The sequence below is a fragment of the Musca autumnalis genome, unplaced genomic scaffold, assembly GCF_047663935.1.
Source record: "Musca autumnalis isolate F117 unplaced genomic scaffold, ASM4766393v1 scaffold_5, whole genome shotgun sequence".
In the NCBI taxonomy this organism is placed as follows: domain Eukaryota; kingdom Metazoa; phylum Arthropoda; class Insecta; order Diptera; family Muscidae; genus Musca; species Musca autumnalis.
Window position 1 is genome coordinate 102683363 of NW_027412088.1, and position 25375 is coordinate 102708737.

A 25375-nucleotide genomic window follows, 5' to 3' on the forward strand; every position below is an offset into this window, starting at 1 on the left:
GTCCGTCCGTCCGTCTGTGGTAATCACTCTAGCATCCACAAAAATAGAGATAGAACGCTGAAATTTTGAGAAAATGCCTCTTTTGTTTGCAGGCAGGTCAAGTTCGATGATGGGCTATATCGGTCTACGTTTTGGTATAGCCCCCATATAACGGTATCCCCCGATTTACGGTATTTTGACGTTTTTAGCTACATTTTCAGACCGATTTGGCTATAATTTGACATTTAGGGTTCTTACGTGTCAACAAATATATATAACAAAACTTGTGGACATAGGTCCACGTTTTGGTATAGCCCCCATATAACGGTACCCCCCGATTTGCGGTATTTTGACGTTTTTAGCTACATTTTTAGACCGATTTAGCTATAATTTGAAATTTAGGGTTCCTAAGTATCAATAAACTTATATAACAAAAGTTGTGGACATAGGTCCACGTTTTGGTATAGCCCCCATATAACGGTACCCCCCGATATACGGTATTTTGACGTTTTTAGCTACATTATCAGACCGATGTAGCTATAATTTGACATTTAGGGTTCTTAAGTGTTAATAAACTTATAAATTAGAAGTTGTGGACATAGGTCCACGTTTTGGTATAGCCCCCATATAACGGTACCCCCCGATTTGCGGTATTTTGACGTGTTTAGCTACATTTTCAGACCGATGTAGCTATAATTTGACATTTGGGGTTCTTAAAAGTCAATAAACTTATATAACAAAAGTTGTGGACATAGGTCCACGTATTGGTATAGCCCCCATATAACGGTACCCCCCGATTTACGGTATTTTGACGGGTTTAGCTACATTTTCAGACCGATTTAGCTATAATTTGACATTTAGGGTTCTTAAAAGTCAATAAACTTATATAACAAAATTTGTGGACATAGGTCTACGTATTGGTATAGCCCCCATATAACGGTACCCCCGATTTACGGTATTTTGACGGGTTTAGCTACATTTTCAGACCGATTTAGCTATAACTTGACATTTGAAGTTCTTAAATGTCAATAAACTTATGTGACAAAACTTGTGGACATAGGTCCACGTTTTGGTATAGCCCCCATATAACGGTACCCCCGATTTACGGTATTTTGACGTTTTTGGCTACATTTTCAGACCGATATAGCTATAATTTGACATTTAGGGTTTTTAAGTGTAACTAAACTTATATAACAAAAGTTGTGGACCTAGGTCCAAGTTTTGGTATAGCCCCCATATAACGGTAACCCCGATTTACGGCATTTTGACTTTTTTATCTACATTTTCAGACCGATTTAGCTATCAATTGACATTTAGGGTTCTTAAATATCAATAAACTTATATAACTAGTGGACATAGGTTCATGTTTTGGAATAGCCCCCATATAACGTTACCGCCCAATTTCAGGTATTTTGATAATTTTACCAACAAGTTTTAACCGAATTATCTGTAATTTGAACATTTGACATTTGAAATTCTTAGTGGTCACCACACCTCTCCACCAAAAATTGTCATGAAAGCCCCCATATAACGGTACCTCCCGATTTTCAGTAATTTGATGATTTTAGCTACAATATTAAACCGAACAAGCAGTAATTTGACATTTGAAGTTCTTAGTGGTCACAACACCTCTCCATCAAAAATTGTCAACATAGGTCCATGTTCGGATATAGCTCCCATGTAAGGGTACCTCCGAATTTTCAGTAATTTGGCAATTTTAGCTACAATTTTTAACAGAACTAACTGTAATTTGACATTTGAAGGTTGTAGTGGTCACCACACATCTGTATCAACAATTTTCAACATAGCTCCAATATAACGATACTTCCCCATTTTCGGTACTTTCAGGATTTTACTTAAAATGTTTAACCGAACGTAGGTCCATGTTTTTGTATAGCCCCAAAACAAACCTCCCGAATTTCCGTACCTTAGCTTTATTTTTTGGACGAACTTTCTGTAATTTGAAACTTAAAAGTCAACAAAAATTCTGCAACAAAAATTGTTCATTTATGTTCATATTTTCGTATAGCCCAGATACCTCCGAACTAGCTGTTAATGACATTTGAAGTTCCCACGTTATGTACCGATTTTCGATATTTTGAGGATTCTAGCTAAATTTTTTAACCGAATTAGGAGTTATTTGACATTAAAGGCTCCCATCAAAAACTGTCAAAATAGACCCATGTTTTATTATAACCCCTATATAACAGTACCTCCCAATTTCTAGCCCACCAAAAATTGTCAACAGTTAGATATAGGCACCATTAAAAAGGGCCTCCCGAATGAAGCATTTTATGTACATTATCTGACATTTTAACGTACTCACTTAAAGTTGGGGCAGGAATGAATATTTTATGGTGGAGGGTATGAAAAGTTCGGCCCGGCCGAATTTAATGCTTCTTTACTTGTTTTAAATTATTTTTATTTTTAACTTTTTAGTAAATACATTTTTCTGACCACTGTGAACAAAATTATAGTCAATTTGAGCCGAAAATTTAGATAAAAACTTTAAAATGCCTGAAATCGTGTAGTACCGTAATATAAAGGCTATACCAAAACCTGGACTTATGTCCATAATTTTTGGTGGGGAAATTTCTGTACCATAGCGAACTCCAAATGCCAAGTTACAGCCAATGCTGGCTAAAAATGAACATAAAATCATTAAAACACTTGAAATCGGGTGGTATCACTATATGGGGGCTACACCAAAACCTGGACCTATGTCAACAATTTTTAGTGGGGAAGTTTCAGTATCATTGGGAACCCCAAATTACAGCCTATTCGGGTTAAAAATGAAGCTAAAATCCTTCTTCTTTATTTGCACATCCGGTATTCGGATATAAAGCGATCATACAATATAATAGATATGTTATTTATACATTTTATTTTATATACTTCATTTCATGTTATGTTAGTGATATTAGCTCTCTATTTCTTGCAGTGTGTATTAGATTTCTTTCATTACTGTATCCAGTCCAATCCTGGATGTTTTTAATCCAAGATAACTCTTTTCTGCCTCGAACTCGATTTCCTTCAACATTGCCTTTAATAATGGTCTGGAGAAATTTGTACTTATCGTTCCTCATGAGATGTCCTAGGTATGCAATTTTACGGCTTTTGACAGATTTCAGCAATTGTCGATCCAAATTCATTTTTCTTAAGACTTCTTCATTTGTGACCCGCGCAGTCCAAGGTATTTTCAAAATGCGACGGTATACCCATATTTCGAAGGCTTCAAGTTTTTTATTTATTTATTTTATTCATACACAACAAGACAAATGTCTTATAAATTACAGTGTAGAATTATATTTGTAATCACAAATCCGACATAAATTATAAAATAGGACAAATTATTAAAAAAAAAGAAAAAAAACAATAAGGAAAAATTAAAAATTGAGAATAAAATAACATATTGTAAATTGATACATTTCGATAAGATACAAAATATTATATAAAAATTATTTTTAATAAATTAAATTTGAATAAAGTTAATGATAGGAGGAAGAGAATGTTTTGAAGAAAATGATATGATCACATTATACTAAGGGAAAGCATTATGAGATAATACTTGTAAGCCTTTTTTTGAACGTTACTATATTGCTGGTACGTTGCAGATTATGTGGCAAATTATTCCAGAGACGTATAGATCCTGTAAAAAATTGCCATTCGGAGACCAGGCTCCTTCGCCTAAGAGGTTTAATCTTTCTGCCTCTGTTGGATCTAGCAAATTGTATTTTCCGAAATAGATATGTGGGTTTCTGTTTCACTATGATTTTATGTAAAAATTGTAGAACTTTCAAATTAAGCAACGAATTTAAACTGAGACCAAAAAAGCTATTTGAAAATTGAGATACATGTTCATTTCTTCTAAGGCCATATACATAGCGCGTTATGCTGTTAAACGCTACATTTAGTTTACGCCGACTCGCTGAATCACAGTGGGCAAAAAGTTCACACCCGTACAATAAACCAGGAATGAGAAATGTTTTGGCTAGTAGGTAGCGTATGTTCTGCGGTGTGTAAGAGTGAGTTAGCCATAGTGTCCGTAGTTTGGCGTATGTTTGTCCTACAACATACATAATTGACATGGCTAGACCAAGTTAACGAGTTGTTAAATATGACACCGAGATTTTTTGCAGTTGTTACAATATCCACTTTCTCTTGATTTACCAGTATGTCAATGTTCTGCAGCGAAAATTTTCTATTTTTATGTATTATTAAGCACTTTGATTTAGAAGGATTGAGGCATAAACCGTTAGCTTTGGCCCATTTACAGACGCGCGAAAGGTCTTCATTAAGTTTGTTTATGACCTGGGATATATCACTAAGCGGACTACTCAAGTATATTTGTACGTCATCTGCGTACATATGTATACGGCTGTAGGATAATTGAAGAGGCAGATCATTTGCGTACATAGAGAAAAGTAGTGGACCTATAATAGACCCTTGAGGTACTCCTTTATCTACTGGCAACGGTCGGGATTTAATATTTCCCAAGTACACAGATTGCGTTCTATGAGTAAGATATGACATTATAAGATTACTGGCCGAATTGGTAAAATGAAAGAATCTTCTAAGTTTAAAAACCATGTTCCGATGATCAACTGTATCGAAGGCTTTAGAGTGATCGAGAAGCACAAGGAAACAAGCCTGGTTGTGATCAATGTCATTCCTGATTGACTCTGAGACGTCAACTAATGCTGTGATACAGCTATGCCCAGCTCTGAAGCCTGATTGCATATCGCTCAGCAACGATTCACGTTGAAGAAACTCAGACATCTGTTTATATATAATTTTTTCAAATACTTTAGACATATAACACAGTATGGCTATAGGTCGATACTCCATATTGGTTTTTGGAACTGGTATAATTTTGACATGTTTCCAAAGATTAGGATATGTGCTGGTAGTCAGAATAGTATTAAAGAAGTATGAGATATAGGGCAATAGTCGCGGGAGAATAATTCGTATAAACTTCGGATCGACGCCGTCTGGACCAATGGCATTGGATTTAACCTCTTTGAAGCTACTTAGGACTTCTTCATATGCAACACAACGGAATTCAAAATTTCCGACACCAAAAACAGCATCGGAAGTTTCATAGGTATCTGAATAAAAGGTTGGATCAGCCTTTGTAGCTGGAATGTTGATGAACATTTTATTTAGTTCATCTGCATCACCAGAAGAGGGGCCAATATCCTTATGTTTGCCAATACCAAGATCACTAATGGTCTTCCACTTGCTTTTGGAATCAACTGCGGAACTAAAGCGTGTAGCATAAAAATCAGTTTTAGCAGACTTTATGCATTTATTAGCTCTTTTTCTTGCAGAGGAGAATTCTTCATATAGATCAGGTGTTTTATATCTCTTCCATCTGGAATAGGCTATGTCCCTGGCCATTATACATTCTTTAACATGGTAATTAAACCAGGGTTTATTTTTCGATGTACACTTTTTAGTTGTAACAGGAACAGACGAATTATACAGAGAGAGAATATTTTTTTGCAGAAATTCGAGTTGTTCATCTACGGAACTTATACCATACAATTTATTCCAATCCATTTCCATAAATTTGTCCTCTAAGTCTATGTAGTTTAGACTTCTATAATCGCGAAAAGAGTATGTTTGTTCTTCTTCCTGCATGTTAAATCTATATGTGAGAAACAATAAATCATGTTTGGAAAAACATGGAGCAGAGATTTGGTCATAAAGAAGCACATTATCAAGGCTATTAACAAAAAATAAGTCGAGAAGTGTGTTAGCAGTAGCGGAGAAATGAGTGGGATTGCAGTCGTTAGTAGCATAAAGACCAAGCGAACCCATCAGCTTTTTTTATTGTTCACGCCTCTACTGCATATAATAATGTGGACCAAATATAACATTTTACGAATCTGGTCTTTGTCGAGAGACTCAAGTCATGGTTAGTAAGAACTTTCTTATATTTGTAGAAAGCACCTCTGGCTAACTCCACACGCCGTTTTATTTCTTTTGACATGTTCCATTGTTCATTCAACAGTGTTCCCAAGTATGTAAAGTTTTTAACGCGTTCGATTGTATCATCTTTTATTTTGAGTATTGTATTGTAATTTTGATCCTTTCTGCTGATTACCATATATTTTGTCTTCTTTATATTAATTTTAAGGCCATATAGCTCGCTTACGCATGTAAGTCTATCTAATAGTTTTTGCAATCCTGATAGGATTCCACCTATTAGTGTGGTGTCATCAGCATAACGAATATTATTTATTAATGTTCCATGCACTTTTATACCTATGCGTTCAGTTTCAATCGATTCATGAAATATCTTTTGTGAGTATATGTTGAACAGCAGAGGTGATAAGATGCATCCTTGTCTGACCCCCTTAGATATTGATATTTCATCAGTTAGTTCGCCATTTACTTCTATCCGGGCTTTCTGATTCCAGTACAGGTTTTGTATGCATCTTATTTCTTTTTCTTCAATACCAATGTCTCTCAGAATAGTCATTAATTTATCGTGCTGGACGTTGTCAAAAGCCTTTTCATAGTCAATGAAACATATAAAAACGTCCTTCTGCACATCTCTACATTTCTGAACAAGTACTTGTATGCAGAGAAGGGCTTCTCGGGTACCCATAGCCTCTTTGAACCCAAATTGAGAGTTTCCCATAGCAGCTTCACATTTGGCATATATCTGTTTATAGATAATTTTAAGAAACAATTTTAGAATGTGGCACATCAAGCTAATAAGTCTGTAGTCGCAACACTTTTTTGCATTTGATTTTTTCGGTATTGCAATAAAGGTTGAGATTAGCCAATCATTTGGATATTGTCCGGTATTATATATGTGATTAAGTAATTCCACTATAAATTGTATATTATTTCCATCTATTAATTTCAGTAATTCTGAGGGGATTTCGTCGGGCCCTGTTGCTTTCTTGTCTTTTAGAGACGTTAGAGCTTGTTCCACCTCAGATCTCGTAATAGGGGTTCCAGTGACGTCAGCATTCAAGTCGGTTATATTTTCTGATCGATTTTCATCTGTGAACATTTGTTTAATATATCTTTTCCATAAATTCTTTTTTTCAGTTGCTTCGAAGATCGGCTGGTTATTTTCATCTACGAGAATTGCTGGAGATATTTTTCTGTAAATTCCTGCCGTTTCTTTCAACTTTTTATGTAGGTTGAAGTCGTCATGCATGTATTAAGGTGTTCAATTTCTCGGCATTTTTGATTCAGTAATACATTTTTTGCAGCCCGTGTCGCACCGCGGATTTCCTTATTAATTTCCCAATATTTTTCGTAATCTACGTTTTTATACTTGCTTCGTTCTTCTCGAAGTTTTATGATTTCATCTGTCATCCATTCCTCTTGATTTTTTCTTGTATTGTTTCCTATGGAGTTGTTTGCTACATTGCAAATTGTCTCTTTGACGTTATGCCATACATTATCCATATCGTTCACATCAATATCTTCAAGTTTATGGTTTAGGAGGTGCTTGATTTCATTTTTTGTTGTTGGATTTTTGAGTTTCTCTGTGTTCAATTTACGGGATGTTTTCTTTTTTCGGATTACTGTCAATTTTATTCGCATATTCATCATCAGTAGGTTGTGATCTGTGGGTACGTCCGCTCCTGGATAGGTTGAGCATTTTGTCACAGAGGATCTAAAACGTCTATTGATGATTATAAAATCGATTTGGTTCCGTACTATGTTTCCTCTATTATCTTGTGGCGATTTCCATGTGTAGAGCCTTCGGGGATGTAATCGAAAAAGTGTGTTGGTAATAGTCAGATTGTTTTCTTGACAGAACTCTATTAGCCTATCTCCTCTATCATTCCTTTCTCCCAAGCCATATTTTCCTGATATACCATATACCTTCTCGCTTCCAATTTTGGCATTAAAGTCACCTTGAATAATCGTTATTTCATGTGATTTCGTCATTTTTATCAGTTCGTTGATGTCATTGTAGAAGTTTTCAACTTCATCAGTATTTCCATCACATGTGGGGGCATAAACTTGAATTATGTTTAAATTTAATGGTTTTCCTGTGATTTTTATCATCATTACTCTATCTGACATCGCTATCGAGCCAGCTAAACTATTAGCTATGTCTTTTCTGACTATAATAGCTACACCTTTCCTGTGTATTCCATCCATATTTCCTGAGTGATACACCATAGCATTTTGGGATTTAAACTCTCCTCTATCTGTCCACCATGTTTCACTGACACCAAGTATATCAATTTGGAGCTTATTCATTTCATTAATGGTATTGTTCAATTTTCCAACTTCGTACAAACTTCTGACATTCCAGGTTCCAATTTTCAGCTTCTTGTTGTTTTTACCTCCGGGGATTCTTAGCACCCTCGTTTGGCCGGAGACTGAGGGCCGTGTATTTTGGTTTTCGTTTTGCATATTTTATTGTTTTTATAGGGAAATAATTACTTCAGTGGTTTCCCGTTGCCTTCTGAAGGGTTTAAAGTTGTCCTTCTATATTATAAGCCGCTCCTCTGGAGTTCAGACGCTGTTTGCAGCCGCCCAATGTGAGAACAGACGCTGCTCCATGATTTGTTACGAAGTTTTCTCTCCGTGCTGTTTGGTCCGCGGGAGGTATTTGATTTCCCTCCTACCACCCATGTGCGAGAAGTATTGGTAAATCCGCCACCCTCCGCATATGGGAAGCATTCGCCATCCGCCACCTGCGACGCTCTCTCTAGGGGTTTCAGCCTCCCCCGAGGGCTAAAATCCTTAAGACGCTTGAAATCAGGTGGTACCGCTATATGGGGGCTATACCAAATACTGTTCCAATGTCCATCATTTTTAGTGAGGAAGTTTCTGTACCAATGGGGGTCCCAATGCCAAGTTACAACCAATTCGGCCTGAAGATGAAGATAAAATCCTCATAATACTTAAAATCGGGTGGTACCGCTATAAGGGGGCTATTCCAAAACCTGGACCTAAGTTCACAATTTTTGGTGGGGAAATGTCTGTATCATTGGAAATCCCAAATACGGAATGAACGCTAATTCGGGCAAAAACGAAGAAAAAAATCCTCAACACACCTGAAATCGGGTGGTACCGCTATATGGGGTCTGTAGGAAAAAATGGGCTCATATTCATGTATTGTCATCCAAATCTGAAAAGTGTGCAAAGTTTTAGTCCGATTGGTCAACTGCAACTGTGTCAAAATTGAGTTACCAGATTTGAAATGCAATTTAAATAAAACACAGTTCAAACACTATAAAAATGGACCAATATCGGTTTTGATTCCATAGTCATGTAAATCTAAATCTGTGTTAAAAATGAGTTACCAGATTTGAACTAAACGGACACCAAAGCAAGTTAAATAAAACACTGTAAAAATCGCGTTTTTAAAAACAAACTTTTGGTAAACAGTAACCTTACCCTTACGAAAAAATAAATTTGTAAGACATTTTTGAAAAAGTTTGAGGGTTATCTTGCACACTAGCCACTTTAGTATGTGCCGGCAGGGTTTTTGCAGCTTTTGGGCCATTATATCAGGAAATATGGACTTACTCTGGAAAAAATGTTAACTTTGTAAAGGGGGCCGCTATTACAACCTACTGAAAAAATGTCAAAACAATCCGAGAGGAGCTCTTAAACTTTCCTCTTCCCGAATTTTGTGTGGGAAGTACTCGAAGTAGTGGACCGATATATATCATATTTCAACCTGATACACGACTGGGTGAAATTATACAATGTGCAAAGTTTAAACTAATCAGAAAACCCCTGCGAGAGTTATCTTGCGGATTTTTCATTTTATTTCGTGCGGTCAGAGTTTCTTGGAGAGTTTAGGCCATTATATTCGGAAGTATGGACTTGCGCCCGAAAAAAATTTTACCGTCGTAAAGGAACAACCATTTTGAAAAAAATTTCAAAACGATCCGAGAGTAGCTCTTAAACTTCACTTCTTCCGAATTTCGTGTGGGAAGTACCCGAAGGAGTGGGCCGATATAGTCCATATTCGAACCCGATTTAATCTGCATATCACATCATTTTACACAAAAATTTAGAACTTTTGTGCGGGAGGTACCTGAAGGAGTAGACCGATATGGCCCATCCTAGAATTTAAGCTATGTTTTGGCAAAATATTCGAATCGGATGTAAATTGCAATAAAGTGTTTGCTAGATAACGGGCCTACTGCCTAATATATAATGGGTTCTGTGTAGAGAACCACATTTTTATCCCATGCTACTTATTGTCTCTCCAAAAGTTTATGTAACACCACGAAATATTCGTCCTAGACCCCTTATTTGGTATGCCGAAATTCATATCTCGACGAGATAAAGCGATTTAGCGATGTGTGTCCGTCCATTAAAAATTGTAAACAAGCTTAAGGCCGCAATTTGGACCGATTGTAACGAATTTTTTAAAGAGGTTGGGTTTGGGCCAGAATAGAAATGATTAGTTTTTGGTGATGATCGTGAAATGTTCAGGGGATGAAATGGACCAAAAACAAAATTTTAACCAATTTTGTAGCGGCTCTGTAGGTCAAAATAACCGGCAAAATTTTAAACAAAGTTTGAGTTTATGATGAAGAAGAAGCGTACAAACCAACGTGAAGATCAGATAATACTTAGCGGGTTAAATGGACTGAAACTTTTGTGTGAAATTGGTAAAAATTTCAATAACGTAGCGGTTAAACAACGGAAGTAGTAGTACTACATAAGTGGGTTTCATTACATTTTACGTGAACTAAGTTTTCCTTTCCTGCTACAAAAATGTCTTTGTCATGCTAGATAACTTTTTGGTTTTGGTCATAAGTATTATACATTACATCTCTGATATTTGATAATTAAATTTTCACAATCATTGAAAAGAAGTTCCGTGGAGAGCGATTGTCCAGGGATAGTGGTATAGGGTAGAGTTGTGTAGTTCCGGAACGAACTAGTTCCAAGGAACTATTCCGAATGAGGAACTATTAGAACTATATCCAGCTCTTTCTTTTATATAGTTCCTTTAGTTTATATAGTTCCTTTTGTTCACCCCGTTCCTTTAATGTATCATCTCACCTACGTCGATCTTTTTTCGTTGCGTTAATTTTTCTTATTTTAAATTGGCAAATAAACATACATAAATGTCATGCACCTAACATCGCTGCAATTCATTTATTATTATTATGTCAATTCCAACAAAAGGAACGATATATTTCGCTCTCGGAACTATTTTTAAACGAAGGACACAGAAAGAACGGTGAAAGAGAAAGATTCATGGAACTATATCGCTCTCGAAACTATTTGGAACGAAGGAAACAAAAAGAACGATGAAAGAGAAAGATTCATTGAACTATATCGCTCTCGGAACTATTTGGAACTATGGAACTATATTAAGGAACTAGTTCCTTTTGGGAAAAGGAACTAGAAAGATCGATCCGCTCCGGGAACAAGATTGGCCAACTCTAGTATAGGGTATCCCATGGTCGGCTCCGTCCGACTATAGACTTTTCTTAATTGTTTTATATTATATATAACTTTATTTCATATGTCATTAAAATTAAAAGTGGTCTGTGCGGGACTTTTTTTAAATTTAAATTAAATAAACGTTATTTTAGTCATAAATAGGCAAAAGGCCATTCATTCGTGCAACAGGAAATAATTTTTTGAGAATTTTTTTTTTCATTTCATAGAATTTTTTCATCAAATTTTCTTTTTCAAAGTGGTTTGTGCGGAACCTTTTTTCATAATAAATGAAATGAATGTTATTTTTGACATTAATAGGCAAAAATTCATTCATTCTAACTACAGGAAATCATTTTTGAAAAAAATGTCAAAAAGTCATAACCCTATTGTGGCCTCAATATCCCACCGAAATGGCTGAAATTTGGTATTTAGTCTTTGTTTGGGGTATACAACTTTTCACCCGAATTTATCTTCATATAACCCCCATCAACTCCATTTGATTCCTCCCCATTTTCGGTATTTTAAAGGTTTCAGCATCAATTCCAAAGAAGAATTATCAGTATGGGTCCACGTTTTTATATAGCCACCATAGAACGGTACTTCCCAATTTTCGGTATCGCACCGAAATGCCTGAAATGTGGTATTAAGTCTTCGGTGGGGGTCATGGTAGAATAAGGTAGCAGCAATACACGCTGACTGAACTGGGTTCTAACGTTAGTGTCAAATTTCATTTGACATTTTATACATTTATTTCTATTTCGATGTACATTAGGGACATATATTTTTTGAGAAAAAAAATATATCATTCGGAAAAAACCATTTCCCAGAAAGATTTTTTCATGTCAATGATATGTAACCTCCTCCAAGTTTGAACGATAAGCCGCGCAGTAAATCACCGCTTGTAGAGGCGATACAACGTTTGTTAATATGTGAGGTATTTTGTTAAAATTTAAAAAATAAAGCCCTAATAAACATGTGCTTCTTTGATTTCTAAAACAAAACATTGAAACAGCTTCTCCTTTTTCTATGAATTTCCCTAGGCGAATTTAATTTAATTTAATTTTCTTACACCAAGGAATTTCCAGCGACCCCAAACTTTTCTGCAAGAATTCTACTTTCTGCGAAAATTTATGCATTTAGTGGAATGATGTGGAAACATAAAAATTGAAAATGTAACGAATTTTCATTCATATTTTCCAAAATATTCAACCAAATGTGAAAAATTATTAGTTTTTTAAATTCCAACAATTTATAGACATTTCCTTGTTTTGTTTACAAATACAACTGGCAGTAAGTCCCAATTTACATTAGGCGAGTTTACTTGCGGCAATTGTCAGTTTGTGGGTGAGAGAGGGTGTTGAGAGGCAAAGGGTTACCATATACCTCACCTCTCTCTCCATCAAACTGACAATTGCCGCAAGTAAACTCGCCTAATGTAAATTGGGACTAACGTTACAAACAAAAACAAATTCCTTTGTGGTTGTTGTTCGAGTTGTATTTGTTGTAGTATTAACTTTACCTTATATTTGTTCTACCATGGGTGGGGGTATAAGACTTTCCACCAGAAATTTGTTGGTAAAGGTTCACGTCTTCATATAGCCCCCATAGAATGGTCCCTCCCCATTTTCGGGGTTTGAAGTTTTCAGCGTCGTTATCAAACCGAAATGAATGAACATTCCAAAAGAGAATTATCAGTATAGGTCCACATTTTCATTTAGCCCCCATAGAAGGGTGCCTCCGGTTTTTTGGTATTTTGAAGATTTGGCCTCAATAGCCAACCAAAATATCTGAAATTTCGAATTTAGTCTTCGGTGTGGGTATAAAACGTTCCACCAGAAATTTGTCCTCCATATACCGGTCCTTTCCGATTTTCAATATTTGGAAAGTTTCAGCGTCATTATCAACCCGAAGGATAAAATTTGGCATTTAGTCTTGGATTGGGGTATAAAATACTACAGAAGAGAATTATCAGTACCACGTCTTCACATAGCTCCAATAGAAGCGTACCTGCCGATTTTCGATATTTTGAAGGTTGTGCTATCAATATCCAAACGAAATGACTGAAATTTTACATTTAGTCTTCGTTGGGTATAAAAAACTGCCTACTCGAAATTTGTCAGTACTTGGTCTTCGATGCGGGTATAAAGCATTCTGGAGAAAACTATCAGTATATGTCCTTGTTTTCATATAGGCCCCGTAAATGGGTGCATCCCGATTTTCGGTATTTTGAAGGTTGTGGTCTCAAAACAAACCGAAACTTATTTTAGATTTCAAAGAGCGTCGCTCTTCTGCGCTATCTAATGACACCATGTTTAGAGTAGACCTCCTTTGTTGGAGCTTACCAACGAAATGTTGACCTTGCCCTTATGTTGGATTCTTTTTCTCAAACACTCCTAGCTAGAATATGGGCTATATTGGTACACGTTTTGTTATATCCCCTATATATTGGTACCACCCGATATCAGTTATTTTGAGGTTTGTAGCTACATTTTCATAGAAAATAATAATAATAATTTGGCATTTAGGGTTTTTAGTATTCATTTTCCAGACCTCATTAGATGTAAATTGGTATTTTAGCGTTGAAAAAGCTTGTTTGGTTTCGGGTGCTTGGACGTTTTTAGTTACTTTTTTATTTAGCTATAATTTGGTATTCTGAATTCAAAGAAGTCAAACTTCTCCACCAAAAATTATAGACATAGGTCCACGTTATAACGGTATCGCCCGATTTCAGGTATTTGGAAGTTATTTTTTACGTCTTTGGCCTAAATTGGTTGTAATTTTGCATTTAGGGTTCCCAGTGGTGAAAAACTTTTCCGCCAAAAATTGTGAACATAGGTCCCCATTTTGATATAGCCCCCATGCCCCATGGAATGGTACTCTCTGATCTTGGGAAGAGCCGACGATTGATGTTTGGGTGTAAAATATTGTTTGTTGAAGAAGTTGTTGAAAAATAACTACGGCGGAGCATATCCGCAAACAAAACAATAAGGGAACTAATGAGATGGTGAATTGCTCGTGGTGATAGTATCCATTCAGGTGATAGTATCTTTTGGTGTTAGTATAAAATGAAGATAATTTCTCAAAAATACAACCATTTAATTCAAAATATTTCATTTATTTACATTTTTTCAAATCAACATCATTCGTTTCAATTGTATTCAAGACAAGAAGGGGGTCTTACCGTTAATAATTAAGCAATAAAATTTTAATAATAATAATAAAAAACCAACAAAATAACAAACTTTGGACATAACTAGAAAGTAGGAATTGCAGGTGCTAGCAACCATATATTATGGTTACTCCAGTGGGATTGTGTGTCCATTTGCATTGAGTGTAAGTAATGTTTGTATAAAAACATATTTATGATTTATGGTAGTTTAAGCCCAATATACTGCGAGCCTGAAACGAAATAATAAAAGACATGAGAAGTTAATTAAATTGCTTCATGAATTCAAAGCATACTTTTAGGCATAATGGAAACATAGTTTCTATGTTTTTTTCATCGATTTTGTGATCCATGATGATTCGTTTACTCAATAATTTGTACAAGTCCAGTAACTTCTTGCAAACGACTAAGGTCTTTTGTATTGTACTGAAGAGTAAACGAACAGCATCCAGTAACAATTTGTACAAATTTTGAGTAAACGAAGACACATAATTCATCGAAGTCTTCTAACATTGCAACCTGTTCTAGTATACTATTTAAAACTGTTAAACCTTTCTCGTGTTCTGGGAAAAAGGAGGATAGGATTTAAGTCACGTTTATCTACGTTACCTTGACAAATTCAAGGAGGTGTATACGTTAATTTTGCCGTCAATTTGTCGAGCATCCCGAGAGTGACATGGCTATATATCGTCACCTGAAATGCCCAAAGACATAACCCTCAAAGGGTTACGTTGAGGGTTACGTCTTTGAGCATTTCAGGTGACGATATATAACATAAGATCCCTTCCGGCCGAAGAGGTACCACCACACTTCATTATTAATTATGTTGCAAATGCCATCCGAAATACTAACACGTCCAAAGTGTTGAGCACTGACGGAGTCTTGAAAATCCTCAACCTTTCGATAGCCACCCCTCATCGTTCTCGAAGTTTGTTAAAGGGGCATGGTGGTCTGAACAATTTTACTTTTGTCGCCAGTAGCAAAGGCTTCAGTCCAGCTGCGGACTATCATCATCGTGGATTTCACAAAAAACAATTAAAGCCATCTCCACACATATTAGTCGAGAATTCATGAACAATAATTCAAAGCTCCGTTGAGTGAAACGGGGAGTTCCTGTATTCCCACGAATGTTACGTAATTGGATATTAATCGATCTTGGCGTCTGGTACCATAATATAAATTTGTGAACTTTTAAACTCCTATCTTATAAATCTAACCGAGAAAAATACAAATGTTTACCACTAAATCTATAGCCATAGTATAAACCATGGACTGAAGAGATGACAATGCCTCGGAAGGTCCAGGTCGACGATAGAACAATTCCCACTACCAACTACACTATGGACCACTGGCCATAGAGTGAAGGAGCTGCCTATAACAAAACAGCTGCGCACTCAAAAACAACAAAACTACCAACTACCTAGCCACCCACATAGTTCCCGCTTTTGCGTTAGAAATAGTAGTTGCCGATTACAAGCACAGCAGGACAACAGCCCTGCACATCACTTCCACACTTATTAGTCAAAGACTCAATCAGATCAAGCCGTGTGAGAGATGGTAGCACTTGACATATCAAAAAACTTTGATACTGTCAAGCACTCCACCCTGTTTGAAGACATCGATCAGAAAACCCTCCGGCCAATATTGAAACGTTGGATAATCAATTATACGTGTGGGTGCCATCGAACGTGGAATTCAGGAATAAGAAGTCAAAGCCCGGTGATATCTCCGGAACTGTTTAACGTCTCCTGTATTCCGCCCCCTCCAGACGGCATTAAGCTCGTAACGTATGCGGATAATTGTACGATCTTAACGTGAGGTACCTTCCCTGATGTCATTTGTGAATGTTTTTCCACGCGAAAAAACACAATGGCATGCTTTTCTTGCAGTAATTGCTCGGGTGTTATCTTGAGAGCCACTCTAATCACCGTATGGTGTATAGGACCAACCCAGACATGTCTAGAGGGATCTTCATGATCTAGAAAGAGAGGTCCAATGTTACAAGATAAAACACCTGGATCAACATACCGATCAGGTATAAATAGCCCCCACACGGATGCAGTCACAGTTGCAATAAACATCTATCGTGTGAATGCGTTCCTCGGAGATCATCTCGCATCTATTGCAGCTGAGGAGAGTCAGTTGCCATGACAAATTAGAGTAGTTATGGCTCAACAAGGCTCGGGATGGTACAACCGTCTAAATTCATATAGGTCAAGATCAAGATGACACCGTGGAAAATATCTGCCCATCGTCAGCACAGGCATTGTGGCTACAGCATTGTGGCATTGTGGCTACAGGCATTGTGGCTACAGCCCATCGAAGCGGCCAAAATCCTACAGCTGGAGATTGACCCAGAGCCAGAGTAAGCAGAAAAATGAACTCCCAAACATAAAGTAAAAACACTATTACAACACCCAACCTAACCTTCGATAGCATGTTTAAGTCGTCCGCTTATCAGCAGCTATCTGCGGAAATCTGAAAAGTAGGAACAAGATCTTCAAGTCACTATCCAGCAGCACTTGCGTTGCATAAAAATGTTGACCTCATATAACACAATAGGTTGTCTGCTGTAAGCTTTATGGAAGGACATATAATCGTGGACCATCGCTATAGAAGTAGTTAGGCTGTTCTGGGTTTCCAATCCCGGCTTCAATACACAGGAGAATGGCGAGCTTTACATATTCGACATAGGATACCAAATCGAAACATTACTTACTGAACCCCTATCTCACTTCTTTCAATCTTGCCCGCTAAACTTCTAAACTTCTCAAATAACCAGAAATCAATACGTAATGGAACAACAGAGGCCTGCCACTTTCCTTTACCTACTTGATATTCATTCAAATCCTGCATCTTTAAGGTATTTTTCTTCGTAATGTGTAAGACTTATAAGGAGCCGGACTAACGAAAACCATAAACTTACTGTTGTAAAAGCCGATTTTAAAGATCTCTGAACACCGGATGTTGTACCGCCAAGTTTCATTAGTGTCATTTGTAGTTGTACAGCATCGTCCATACGATTTTCCAAGAATTCCCATGTCTTGTGATGATCTGGTGAGTGATCTTGTAGCATATACAGCTCTGTCATTTTCATTATGCTAGCCAGACCAATGCGGCGTGTGTACCAACCAATCTATGAAGAAGAGGAAACAAAATATTACCAAACATTGGGCATACATCGATTAACCTTCTACTTACATCCACTGAACGATCTCCAGAATAATAACAAATATCATCGACTAAAGTTAAAACCTGAGCCAAAGCTGTGGAGGCATTTTGTGGTAAAGCAATTAAGGCCAAAGCTTGAGGCCATTGACCCTTATACGGTGCCATCATCTCAAGTCGTAATCGTACAAAACGCACCAAAAACTCCAAAGGGTTACCGATTTCCTTTTTACCATCATCCGTTTCTTTTTTGAGGATTTTCAACAATTCTTCATTGCACTTGCCATTGAAATACGAGACCAAATCGAAACCACCCTGAGGAAACATACCATGCACCACACTGGGATAACCCACATCTTCGGCACCCTGTACAATGGCATTACGTGTCCAGCCCAAAGTGGGAACATGTTGTAAGGCAGCCTCTAAGATTTTAATACGCACCGCTTCAGCTTTGGCATCTCTTTCGTTGTCCTCTTCTTGACTTTTCGTTTTTTCTTGTTGTTCAAATTCAGCTTCACGTTTTTCTTCACGGGCTCTAAAGTCATCGATGCTTTCTGTGGTTTTTGTACAAAATGTTCGACATTGGGTGGTGGTGGTTTTGTGGTGAGGTTGTATGTTGGCGGAAAGTCTTAGCGAGCAACGACCAACTGGCGAATTCTTCGACGTATAGCCAGCATTTAAAGAGTTCCATTGTTGCTGAGATTGCTGCAAGTCATGGCTGTAGACTTCCTGATCGGGCTTTTGATAACAACTGGCCAATGCTGGTGAGGTGATAAAGCTACGACAGGCAATATGGCTTAGATTTACATCTAAAATAAAAGAAAAAATTATAATTGTTAAAAGAACATTTTATGTTAACATAAATGATGTATTAGACAATAATTAAAAGAGGTTGAAGCGGGTTCGCCCTTGAAACGTTGGGCCTCCCTCTCTACAGCACGAATATCCTTCCTAATATGCCAAGGTGTGTCGGGCATAGTCAGCAGATGGTGATTAGAGTGGCTCTCACGGTACCATCATAGCAAATACTGCAACGAAAGCATGCCATTGTGTTGCTGTACTGGAAGAATCATTGTCTCCTCATGTAGATTATCCACTGAAGACATGAGTAGGCACCCTGTTGCAGTTCTCAGGGAAGCAATCTGACAGGTTTGAATATTTTTCCATAAATTGCAATTATATTCGCGAACAATACAGTCGCCGCATAAATTAACCCATACCAACCTCTCGCGTTATATATTGTCAACAATTTTTCTTTATCTGCGCCTCAAATTCTGCCGGCTAGGGACTTGAGGACCTTGTTCTCATGCGCAGACGTTCATGTCGTGATGTCGAATTTGGCCCCTAGAATTTCGGAGTAGTTTGTGGTAGGAATTCCGCTACCATTGACCATGCCATTCAACTCTGTTCTCTCTCTGTACTCTGTAAAGCTACGGGCGACAAAAGCGAAATCGACCTGTACGATTCACTTTTGTTGGTATCATTGGCTTCCTATTTTCCAGACTTCGGGAACAATGAGAGTGGCTAACGTCAACTTGAGAACTTTAGTGAGATACTCCACTCCCGGCTCATCCAGCTCTTTCAGCATTACCATGGAGATTCCACCAGGACCCAAGGCTTTGGATGATTTTGTGTTTCTGAGGACATTTGCAACATCATTCATTGTGAGTTGTTGTGGTTTCTCCACGGCAGGAAGAGATCTAATTGTTCCAGGGTTCGAGAGCGACATAACCGTTGCCCACAATTCACTTGTTACAAATCTTCAGATGATTAAGCCTCTTGTTCTACTTATATTCACCTACCAACCTGTTAACTTCCAGTGTCAACTCCCTCTGGGGTTGGCTCGACGAAAGGTATATGGCGAGCAGCTGCAGCAGTCGGAACATCATCAGTGATGATGTCTCGGAACGTACGTACATTCCAAGCGATGTGTGGATATAGCGTGCAGCGCTGTTCTGCTCTGTGGAAACCATGCTGCTGATCGGCAACTCAAGAGATTTTGCTACGGACGATAAATTGAAATCGATTCACCTTTGCTAGCACCCTTGTCTGACATCAATCTGTGTTGGAATTTTTTTTAAGAAGTTTCATCGCTCAAATAAAAAAACAAAAATTAAAAAATAGAGGAACATAATTTAATAATTGCGCAAAAAACCAGTAAGGAAAGGATCAAAGTCGGGCGGCCCGACTATATGATACCCCACACCACCACAATTTCAATATAACTTGGAGAAACTTTTTCTAGACAACATTGCGTCATATTTTCCAAATTTCTTCAACATTTCTGTCCAATTTTGTGTTTGGTCAAATATGTATATGAAATCGGGAGAAAATATATGTGGGAGCTAATCCAAATCTGAACCGATTTCAATACAATTTGGCCAACATTTTTTACAGCAAATTCCGTCACACATTTCAAATTTCATCAAAATTGGACCTACATAGGCGAGGTTGGTGCACTAAATACCTCAAATCGGGCGAAATTATATATGGGAGCTATATCTAAATCTGAACCAAAATTAATAGCATTCGTCCTTTGGCCAAAACAATTATATCACCCAATTTTTATTTGAATCGGACAATAAATGCGACCAGTACTTTGATTACAAAAACACATGGACAGACGGACGGACATGCATAAATCGACTCAGAAAGTGATCTCGTTTCCTTTTCCGTGTTACATACAAATGCACAACGACATAATAACCCTTACCACAATGTGGTGTAGAGTATAATAATGCATTTGGAAATCATTATTTCACCCAACAATAATTGTTAAAAAAAAAACTACCGCTTCTCTATGCTTTAGAAAAATAGTAACATTTATTCATGTATTTCTTTAGGCTACGTTTTTTTACGTATTTAAAACATTAGATTTCATAGTTTCCTCTTTTGGAGCATTATCAAAACACTCACAAACACGTCCCAACAGACTACGTATCAAATCGAATGTACAAAGATTCTGATTTAATAACTCTAGTTTTTTATCACGACTCAGCTGGAAATCCAGACCAGCGCCGGTGGTGTCATTTTGCACAGCAATATCCAGCATTTTTAATTGTTCCATATCGATGGGCGTGTCGCGACCCTCTTGTACCTTTTTCAGCTCCCCCTTATAGTGGGCTTCCGATAAATCTAAACCCTTACGCAAAGGTGTTAGATACCGTTTTTCAATGTCCTTGGTAAATGACCAAAATCCAGTTCGATTTTCAGCATCTTTCAGTGCAAAGAAACGTAAGGCATTTAGGGTGGAAATGATTTTATCCGAATTCTCAATAAGATCCGTTTCAACACCTTGTGGCAGTTTACAAATATTCTGTAGAAATATTGTACGAAAATCTTGACCAGTAAATGAGGTGGGCAGTGGGGCAGATGATGATTGCAAAGCTTCTGCCACCAAATCCTTGTAAATGGTACCCAAATAGCCGCATAAACCTTGATGATTCACGGTGGCCATTAGATTTTTCAAAATCAAATACTTTCCCTCATCATCGAACGACAAAATGTATTTGCGCAGCACCTTTATGCCATGTTGTCGTATATGAGTCTGGGAGGAAAATCCTACCAAGTGGCAGAGAGATTTACAAAATGCTTTGTGAATTTCCAGATCCAAATCGGCTGAAGGTATCTTTCTATTTCCCAAATTGTCGAGGGATTTGTCGACCAGTTTCAAGGCTTTGTCATGTAAGGCAGGAAATTTTTCTCCGAGTAATTGTTGTGCCAAATAAATAGTCATTTCACAAACGTACATGGGGTTGTAGACACGTGGAACGTGAGAGGCACCAATGCCCTCAGCAATGACCAAATAATAGAAAATTGCCAAATTCTCCAGGGGCAAATCATCTTCATTTAGAAATATATTGCCATCCCTTTGTTCAGTTAGTCCATCGTTTTTCTTAGCTTTTGACTTCCATTTTGACTTTGTCTCCACGAACGAAAGGAAGAAATAGGGATCTGGTACACATTTAATGACCCCATGTACCAGAGAACGGGCACATTGTAGTGAATAGGTGTTGGTTTTACTCTCCACTTTGTTGCTCAAATCTAGTAGTGAGAAAGGATTGCCCATAACATCAACCAGAAAGCAGCACATTATGTTACGTCTTTTGCCGTATTTACAATTACGAAATATTTCCTTTTCACTTCGAGGTTTGGCACAGATATCGGCTATAAGTGGTTGATAAAATAGATCCAGGGTAATGTAGTGCATCAGAATATTTTGCACATCTTCGTCTTGTTCCAACAACTGCTTCTCCTTTTCATCATACCCCACATATAAATACTCAGGTTCTGGTAACATGGCTAGGCGTGTCCATATCGAATTGAGGGTAAATTCCAAAGACATTGCTTTACGATCCCCAAGTCTTAACAGAATCACCTGCATAGCTCTCAAGGCCGAGTTGAAGACCCTTTCAAACATATTCTCCTCCACCAGTTCCAGTAATTCCATTAACAAGGATTCTGGTGGAGCATGGACAGCCATCGTTTTTAGCAATTCCTCAGCACATATGTAAAGTTCTGGATCTTGCTCGTACACTTCTTCGGTGAGATAATCTTTACACACATCATTGTACAAATCAATGGAAATTTCTCGTAGCAAAGCCACATTCCGCGGTGCCTCATTTGCGCTGGTAAATAACAGAGCTACACCTTCATATTCGCGTTCCTTGACCAACTGTTTAACCAAAGCCTTGAGATTTTCTCCGTGTTCAGTTGAATCTGCCGGTTTGTCAAAGCTGACATCTTCATTTTCATCTGACATGGAATTGTCATGTTCCTGGACTTCGTTCATTTTTCAGTGACCTTGTGGTGGTTGTATCCAATATCTTATTGTTTAACGATTTTCAATTGATTTTATTCAGAAAATGCAATAATTAATGCAAATTAATTTTGCAAACTTTACTAACAAAATAATCTCAAACTGACAGCGAATGGGCCAATACGTGAAAACACGCTCTCTGCTCTCTTTATTTGTCACGCAAAAGAAACAACAAGAAAGAATCTTAAGAATCTTACGAAAGAACCAACCACCATGAATTCGACATTGTGAAATACTTCCATAACGTACGTTTATCTTTGGCATGTTTTCATTATTATTTTTTTTAACTTATTAATTAAATATTTATTGACAAACTTACTTCTGTTATTCAATAATATTTGTAATTTAATAAATTTGTTTAAAGCGCTAAAATTTGCCATTTTTAACTGCAGCACAACACAAACGTCTTTTCGAATGGTAAATAAGAACTAAATACGGCGGAAAGAGAAGCCACAGCAGAAAAAGAGAGTGTTTTGTTTATAAAAATCTTATTAGAATGCCAAATTTAAGAGAGAAAACTAAACGTCAAAATAGACCTCAGTGATGCTATTTTGTGCACTATTAGCATATTCCAATTTGAAATGAATGCCAAATGAGTAGTGTTATAGGGGTGGTTCACAGTAGACGTTTGACAAACGTTAATAACCCAGCAAAAAGTTTGCATCCGCGGATACAGTTGAATCACTACAAGTGTACAGTACATTTGCCGTTGGAGTACATCTTTTCCTATGAATTCACTTATGGGTACTTTACACTGTATGTTTTTTACATATGAGTTGTCACTTCTCCAATACAAAATGTATATGCAAAGTGACAACTCATAGCTTTCTTCCCGTACTTTTTAATAGTAAAACTCGTAAAAGAGAGAAAGACAGAAAAATTGATGTCACACAAAAGTTTTTTCAAAAAGTTCTGGAACGCAAAAATGGAAAAAACGTCAAAAAAGCTGGAACAAATGTCAAAGTCGGCATACCAGCCAATCAGACGCCGGCATCCATGTTACTATTTTTTTACTCGCCCAAATTTGTCGTGTAAAAAGTTTTTAAAGAGAGCGTCATTCAGCGCCATTTTTTTTAAAGAGAAGTGAACATTTTACAACTTTTTTGTGTACGGGAACGCTTTTTCGAGTAAAATGTGTAAAAGTCGTAAAACTTGTAAAAACTTTTTAGTTCTGGAACACAGCTATATGTAAAAAACATATCGTGTAAAGTACCCATTATTAATTTTACAAGAGAGCGCGCAGCTAGGATGCATTCCATTTTGCTTCCACAGCACACAGCTAGGATGCACTCCATTTTCGATCCAAATCACAGCTTTTTATGTAGTGTTTTGAATTGAATTTAAAGGCACTCTTCGGATTGCATTTTTATTCAGTCCAAAGATGCAATTAAAATGCAAGCCATTGCGAAATATCCCAAAATAAATAAAATGCATTTATTATTTGTGTAAAACAAGAACACAAATTTATTATATAAACACAAATTAAAAAAAGTTTCCATTAAATTCAATCACATTTGAGCTTACTTCCATCGTTCTCGATTTAATCCAAGCGCATCTGATTTTCTTTCATCATCCTAAAGCTGTTTTATGTTGCCTTCCCATCACTAGTTCAGCTTTCGACATGGACTCCAACTCCACTCCATTAAACATTTTCGTCTCGTGAATTACCACCAAAATGTTCCCAACTTTAGTTAGTATTTTTTATTTTTGCTCTGTTCCAGAACCTGCAAGAAGCTACTATTTTTTACTACGTTAACATTTTTTCCTTATTATCGAAAAATATAGCAAAAATTAGTAGATTCTTGCAGTACTGGAACATACCATTAAAAAAATTCTTCGAAATAAATTCACACTTGTTTCTCTTTTAAAGAAATGTGTAGGGATCAACCAACTGTTTTTTTCTGTAGAGATCTCTACAGCAACTGCTTAAAAAATGTATCGAACGGGGTGCATTTTTCATAACCAGTGTGGCCATTTTAGCATTTTGACAGCTAAATTTAGCATTATTTTTTGTATTTAGCCGCAAAATTTCCATTTAGCATATTTTTTAGCATTTTTCAATTATTAATTTTGCATTATTCTATCCACAAAATCTCAAGTATGTCAATACTTTTTTTATAACAAATCTGATAATTTTTAATTGACAAAAGAAAAGAAAATATTTACAAAAACAGGGGGTTAAAGGAATGAAATTGTGAAAAACAAAGTGAAATAAAACAATGAAAAACGTAAAGTTTGGACGGGCCGAGCATTTTATATCCTCAGCCATGATATATTCTGAACTAATAGGGATTAGTTAGATTTTTTATTTTTGTTCCAAAAGTATCAAAGTTTTTTTAGGTGGACCTGTTTTTTGACCACTGGAAACGCCAAATGTCAAAAAATTCAGTCACATAAAAACTTATAACTACCTGAAATCGGGCGGTACCGTTATATGGGGGTATGCGCACTACTTGGGTTATATACACAATTTTTGATGGAAAGTTTTTAACTGTTGGAAACTATAAATACCAAATGACATGCAATTTTGCCCGAAAATGTGGATAAAAACAAGCAAAGACAGGAATTTGGTGATGTCATTCTGTGGGGCCATACCGAAATGATTATCGTGGACAGTTTAACAACTTTTAATGCAGAAGTTTGTTGACAATTCTAATACCCCGTTTATATATAACCGGATTTAACAAACCGACTGGGTTTTAAATGTCAATTCCATTGCTTATATTTCAAACAAATCCTTATAAAGAAGGTTAACCCTGCAAAAAGCTGTAATATAAACAGCATATTAAGGTTAAATTATAATTTTTTGGAGGTGAAGCTTTTGGAACCTTGAATCCCAA

The 25375-nt window shown here is 36.8% G+C and overlaps 2 protein-coding genes across 2 annotated transcripts; both read right to left on the bottom strand.

Annotated features, from left to right (window-relative positions):
- Positions 1-14476: 14476 nt before the first annotated feature.
- Positions 14477-23016, bottom strand: Coq9 (ubiquinone biosynthesis protein COQ9, mitochondrial). Its single transcript, XM_073989466.1, has 4 exons — positions 22855-23016; positions 17750-18525; positions 17475-17684; positions 14477-14781 (listed from the first exon to the last, which is right to left on the bottom strand). The coding sequence occupies exons 1-4, from the start codon at positions 22913-22915 to the stop codon at positions 14743-14745; spliced, it is 1086 nt and encodes a 361-aa protein (XP_073845567.1). The 5' UTR covers positions 22916-23016; the 3' UTR covers positions 14477-14742.
- LOC141405283 (glomulin) lies at positions 20516-22769 on the bottom strand. The gene has a single exon (XM_073989465.1). The coding sequence runs from the start codon at positions 22506-22508 to the stop codon at positions 20571-20573; it is 1938 nt and encodes a 645-aa protein (XP_073845566.1). The 5' UTR covers positions 22509-22769; the 3' UTR covers positions 20516-20570.
- Positions 23017-25375: the final 2359 nt, after the last annotated feature.

Bases quoted from the DNA above. Each gene is read 5' to 3' on its own strand.
- LOC141405283 (XM_073989465.1), bottom strand. From the start codon at position 22,508: ATGAACGAAGTCCAGGAACATGACAATTCCATGTCAGATGAAAATGAA.
- Coq9 (XM_073989466.1), bottom strand. From the start codon at position 22,915: ATGGCAAATTTTAGCGCTTTAAACAAATTTATTAAATTACAAATATTA. The intron at 18,526-22,854 runs GTAAGTTTGTCA...CTTTTATTTTAG, and splicing joins AATATTATTGAATAACAGAA to ATGTAAATCTAAGCCATATT. The intron at 17,685-17,749 runs GTAAGTAGAAGG...TCTTCTTCATAG, and splicing joins CTGGAGATCGTTCAGTGGAT to ATTGGTTGGTACACACGCCG.